The sequence below is a fragment of the Crocuta crocuta genome, unplaced genomic scaffold (genome assembly GCF_008692635.1).
Source record: "Crocuta crocuta isolate KB4526 unplaced genomic scaffold, BGI_CrCroc_1.0 scaffold30, whole genome shotgun sequence".
Lineage (NCBI taxonomy): Eukaryota > Metazoa > Chordata > Mammalia > Carnivora > Hyaenidae > Crocuta > Crocuta crocuta.
Window position 1 is genome coordinate 4,868,690 of NW_027528345.1, and position 5,360 is coordinate 4,874,049.

General features: G+C 40.1%; 1 protein-coding gene across 1 annotated transcript in view; it reads right to left on the reverse strand.

Annotated features, from left to right (window-relative positions):
* The window catches only part of PUS7L (pseudouridine synthase 7 like), a 32,187-nt gene extending 27,023 nt beyond the window's left edge, over window positions 1-5,164 (reverse strand). Inside the window, exons 1-2 of the mRNA XM_077753232.1 lie at window positions 5,148-5,164; window positions 108-1,027 (exon numbers count right to left, since the gene is read on the reverse strand). Of these exons, the coding sequence (XP_077609358.1) occupies window positions 108-1,027; window positions 5,148-5,152 (925 nt within the window). The 5' untranslated portion in view covers window positions 5,153-5,164. The remainder of the gene's footprint in view (window positions 1-107; window positions 1,028-5,147) is intronic.
* Between the last annotated feature and the right edge of the window lie 196 nt (window positions 5,165-5,360).

The window sequence follows — 5,360 nt, forward strand, 5'->3', positions numbered from 1 at the left end:
TCCAAGAGCCCTCGGGTTAATTCTATTTAATTCATTTGAAATTATTCATCTTTCATACAATTTTAACTAAGTTTGTTGAAGAAAATGATAATTATTTATTAAATTACCTGTGTATATATCTTTTCGATCCTGGCACTCAAAAAGAGACCTCTTCCTGTGCTTGTGTGTTTTTTCCCGAAATCTTACTGTTATTGCTACATTTGGATTGTCAGCACTGTAATTGAGTTCAGGGAAAGATTTGGTTTCCACAAGGTTTCCAAACTTTTTGTTGACAAAATGGTGGACAGCTTTTCTGTGGTCTTTGTTTGTATCTGGTTTAAAGGTAAATTTGGAATTTTCTTTTTTTGCATCCAAATACTTAAAAAAGTTAATTGCTTCTTCTTCAGATACCAAGTGACAGAGTTCCTTATACTCAAGATTTGGTTTTACAACAATCTCACTGTTTTTACCTACAGTTATTAAAAAAGGAAATTTCTGCCTAACAGCGCTGTGCAGAATAGCCCTCTGGTTTTTGTCAAGGATTCTGCCTAATGAAAATTCAGGAGACGATCCAATTAGCTCAGTTTTAGAATTCAACTTCTCTTTTATATCACAGGCAAAGTGATTCAGTAGTTCATTAGTTTTTTCATCTAACAAGGTGCCTAAAACATCAACTTTTTCTTCTTTGCCTTTGGAACTTCCATCACTGATACGATCTTCCTTTTCTGAACCAGACTGATGATTCTGGTCATCACCAGAGCGCCCAACAAAAATATTAACTTCTTGGTTACTTCCCTCTTCAAAGGATAAATTCTCAAGATCAAGTTTTGTCTTTTTGGCAAAGTTATTTGGCTCAGGTAGTACTTTACTAATCTGTTCACTGGATGCCTTATTAACTAACTGTCCCTGTTCATCAATCTCTATAACAACAAAATCACTTGGTGAGCTTTTAATAGTGCCATGAAATCCAACATGATCAGTAATAAAACACAAAGAACTAAACCGGATTCTAAAATCTGTATCCTCTTCCATTCTTAAATAACAATGCCTACAAAAGAAACAAAGAGGCAGTCAGTTACCCAAAAGAAAAGTTATAGATAACAAGAAAGAAATATATTTGCAGGATTCGTTTTTCTTTCTCCTTTTCAATCCTGGTCCCCTTAAAAGACAATTTATTTCTATATATCATGTGTATTTTGACCCTCCTATACCCAGATGAACTAATAGGCAATCTTTCTATTGTGTAATTGAAGATTTGCAACTTTACTTTCACCCATTCCAAGCTTTCATTTATTATCCAGGATTAAAATGGGTCAGTTTCAAGTCTGCTTTAAAAATATTATTTGTATTAAAAAATAATAATAATACCACCATTTGTCATCAAAAACACAATGACATACCCCCTCACACCTGTCAGAATGGCTAATATTAACACCTCAGGCAACAACTGATATTGGATACAGAAAGAGGATCTCCTTTGCACTGCTGGTGGGAATGCAAAGTGGTGCAGCCACTCTGGAAAACAGTATGGAGGTTTCTCAAAAAATTAACAATAGGGGCGCCTGGGTGGCTTAGTCGGTTAAGCGTCCAACTTTCGCTTAGGTCATGATCTCGCGGTTCGTGGGTTCGAGCCCCGCGTCGGGCTCTGTGCTGACTGCCAGCTCAGAGCCTGGAGCCTGTTTCAGAGTCTGTGACTCCCTCTCTCTCTGACCCTCCCCTGCTCACGCTGTCTCTCTCTCTCCTAGAAATAAATAATAAAACATTTAAAAAAATTAAAAATAGAACTACCCTATGACCCAGCAACTGCAGTACTAGGTATTTATCCAAGGGATACAGGTATTCTGTTTTGAAGGGGCACATGTACCTCAATGTTTACAGCACACTATCAACAACTGCCAAGGTATGGAAAGAGGTCAAATGTCCATCAAGGATGAATGGATAAAGAAGATGTGGTATATATACAGTGGAGTATTACTCATCAGTCAAAAAGAATGAGATCTTGCCATTTGCAACTACGTGGATGAAACTAGAAGGTATTATGCTAAGCAAAATTAGTCAGTCAGAGATAGACAAGTATCATATGACTTCACTCCTATGAGGACTTTAAGATACAAAACAGATGAACATATGGGAAGGGAAGCAAAAATAATATAAAAGCAGGGAGGGGAACAAAACATAAGAGACCCTTAAATATGGGAAACAAACAGAGGGTTGCTGGAGAGGTTGAAGGGATGGGAGGGGGTAAATGGGTGAGGGGCATTAAGGAATCTACTCCTAAAATCATTGTTGCACTATATGCTAATTAATAAAAAATAATTTATTTTTTAAAATACCATTTGTAGGCCCACAAAGAAGAGATCAGAACATAGGACTTAAATAATGATTTGTCTAAACTCCATCCCTGAAAATTTCTAGCTAATTCCAGAGAATTTGTGGCTAGATTTTTATATATTAGTGGTTAGAGATGAGAGAAGGGACTAGAAGACAGGAAGCAATAGTCCAAATTGATAGATAAATGAAATTCTAAACACCAACTTGCAGTGTGATTATGCTTCAAAATAGGCTTAAATTAATCCAGAATTTTAAACCTTCTTGACAGTCCAGTTACAAACTTTTACAGACACAAGCGTTTGAGGTTGACCCACAGAAAAATTCCAACCATACCACAGGCATCAGAGAGAAAAAAAACCCTTACAGACTTTCTTGAAGCAGTAGGTAAGAAAATCTTCTGAAGGAGCCTTTACTCACCCTTCACACAGCCCATGGCTACCATATCAGACAGAGTTATATGAAAGATATAATGTCCAGGGGCCCCATACTACTCAGTTCTGTGTATTAACCACAGTCTCTAGGTCATCTGTCATCATTTGGGCCTTCACCCCATTTCTACAATGTATACTACCAATCTGAACCAATTTAGCAAAGCCCCCCACTCCTGAATTATGCCATGTAGGAATCACTGCAAATTCTCCATATCTTAATTTCTTAGACTACATGATGATATATTTCTTTTCCTTCTTTCCATAATTTCCTGCACTGTCTCCTCAGTTTCTTGCTATAACTGAAATCTGACTATTTCCCCAGGCTTCTCTAGTCCCCTCCAGTGAAGGCTCTTTTTCCTTTCATACCAACCTACCTTAGGACCTAGAGATGGTAAATATATTCTATTTGTCCAGCTCCAAACCATTTTTCCTTCCTCTACCTCTCCAAATCCGAGCTCCTTTGAAGCTCATGCCATTAGGCTCTACCATCTGCCGTCATCTTCTGCTTTGATTCCCCAGATGCCTCTTCTTCATTCACTGACACCTTTAATGCCTCCCTCCCTGTCTTCCTATCCAGCATGGCTTTCAGGTCCATCCACATGCGTCATCTATTTAACACCACTGTCCCTCAGTTCCTTGATCTCAACCTCAATCCACTTCCACTTCATTTTGGTCACAACCTTGACTTTCGCATCCCCAAGCTGACTTTCTCATCGGCTTTAAGCATCTGGCTCTCTGATTACTGTCAGAGATGACAGTACACGATGGCTGTCCTTCAATCATGTAGTACTTCCACCTCAGAAATTCTTATACATTGTGAAGGCCTCTAATCTGCTTCTGCTACTATAGGCCATTCTCCACATAGCCAGAATGATGATTTTAAAGGTCAATTAAGTAATATCACAATCCTCCTTAAAACCTCTAATCACACTTATAATGAAATCCAAAGTACTTACCTTGGCTTCCAAAGACTTCTTTGATTCTGGCCTCTGTTTATTCCCCAAATTTATCTTGTACCCTTTCTTCAGTACCCACTATACTCCCAACTACACCAGCTTCCTTCAGTTCCTTTGTGTTAACTGTTCCTGCTGATTAAATTAGTCCTTCCCCAATGACATCCTCACAGAGGTCTTCCCTGACTAATAATGTAAAGGAACCAGCAAGGCACTCTTCCACCAAACTCTATTCAGTTTTCTGCACAGCATTTCTATCTAATAATCTTCTCTATTATTTACGGTATATTTCTCACAACTACAAAGTTAGCTCTCTGGGAGCAGGAACCTTGTCTGCCGAATTGATCATCTCACATTTAGAAAAGTGTCAAGCATATAGTAAGCATGCAACCAATACTGATTGTTGAATATATGAAACTAGACCTGTTAGAGTGAAGAGGAAGAAAACAAGAGATCACTTTTGCTTATGATAATCAGAAAAGGCATAATGTAAGAAATGGCTGTCTAAGTCTTCAAAATGATTCAAGAGATAGAAATAAGGTAAAGACGTATCATAAGTAACATACAAACAAAATATGCAGTGTCTCAGGGAAAACTGAAAAGCCCAGATACAGGAGCAATGCCTTATAGTATAGTTCTAGAAAATACAGTTTGGATTAAGGCCAAACTGCTAGTGAATGCCCTGCCAAGGACTGAGAATCCATTGAGTGCCCAATACATGGCTACTGGAGGTGCTGGAGTAGAAAAACGACACCATCCAAAAAGCTGTTTTAATAAGATGAATAATGGCACTGAGCAGGATGAATGTGATGAAGAATTCCAAGAGTTCTGAAGCAGTGTGATCAAGAGCACTGTTTTAGGATTGTTCTTGTAAAGAATAATGATCTCTCCCAGTAAAAGGAAGATGTGAAGGCATTCTAAACTACTAGAATAGGTAGAACTTGGGAAGAACGTAATGATCGGGGAATTACAACAATCATCTGATAAAAGAATGTAACTGAGCTGGAGGGAGCCAAGGAGCCCACGTGGAGTTAAACACAAATGTGCCGTGTTCCTAAACAGATTTCTTGATGAGGGTGCAGGATGGAGAGAGGAGTGGGTAGTTTACCTAACCCAAGACAGGGTAATTGTTGGTTGAGGGCAGACTCTGGGAAGATGTTAGAAATGCAGCAGGTAATGCTTTTTCCCCTCATGCTCTTTCTTCCAATGCCAACGCTCAGCCGAACTCAGTCCTACTTGCTTTCTGTCACCAATTTGCAGAACCAGTCTCTGGCGGTGTTGCCGTCTGGCTAATCCAAAAGTAACCCCCAGACACAGCCAATGGCTCCACTTACTTCTCCCTCCACTACCCCCGCCTNCCTCCTTTTGAGGGCAAAAAGTCGGGGGTCCCATTACAAATCTCGTCACTGCCCCCCACAGAAACGCCACAACTCGCAAGACTGACACGCTCTACCTCATGTCCAGGTTAAGGAATTCCAGGGCACAAGGCTGTGCGCATGTCCGGAAGCGCTAACAATACTTAGCCTCCGACAGCAGCATAATTAAAGGGGCAGGTCGCCACTTAAAGAAGAGCCTTACGCGAGACCCGGAATCTCTCACGCTGCAGAGCCGCCGGGACGTGCAAGGAGGAGGGGCGGGGCAGGACGTGGGCGGGGTCTCAGGCGGG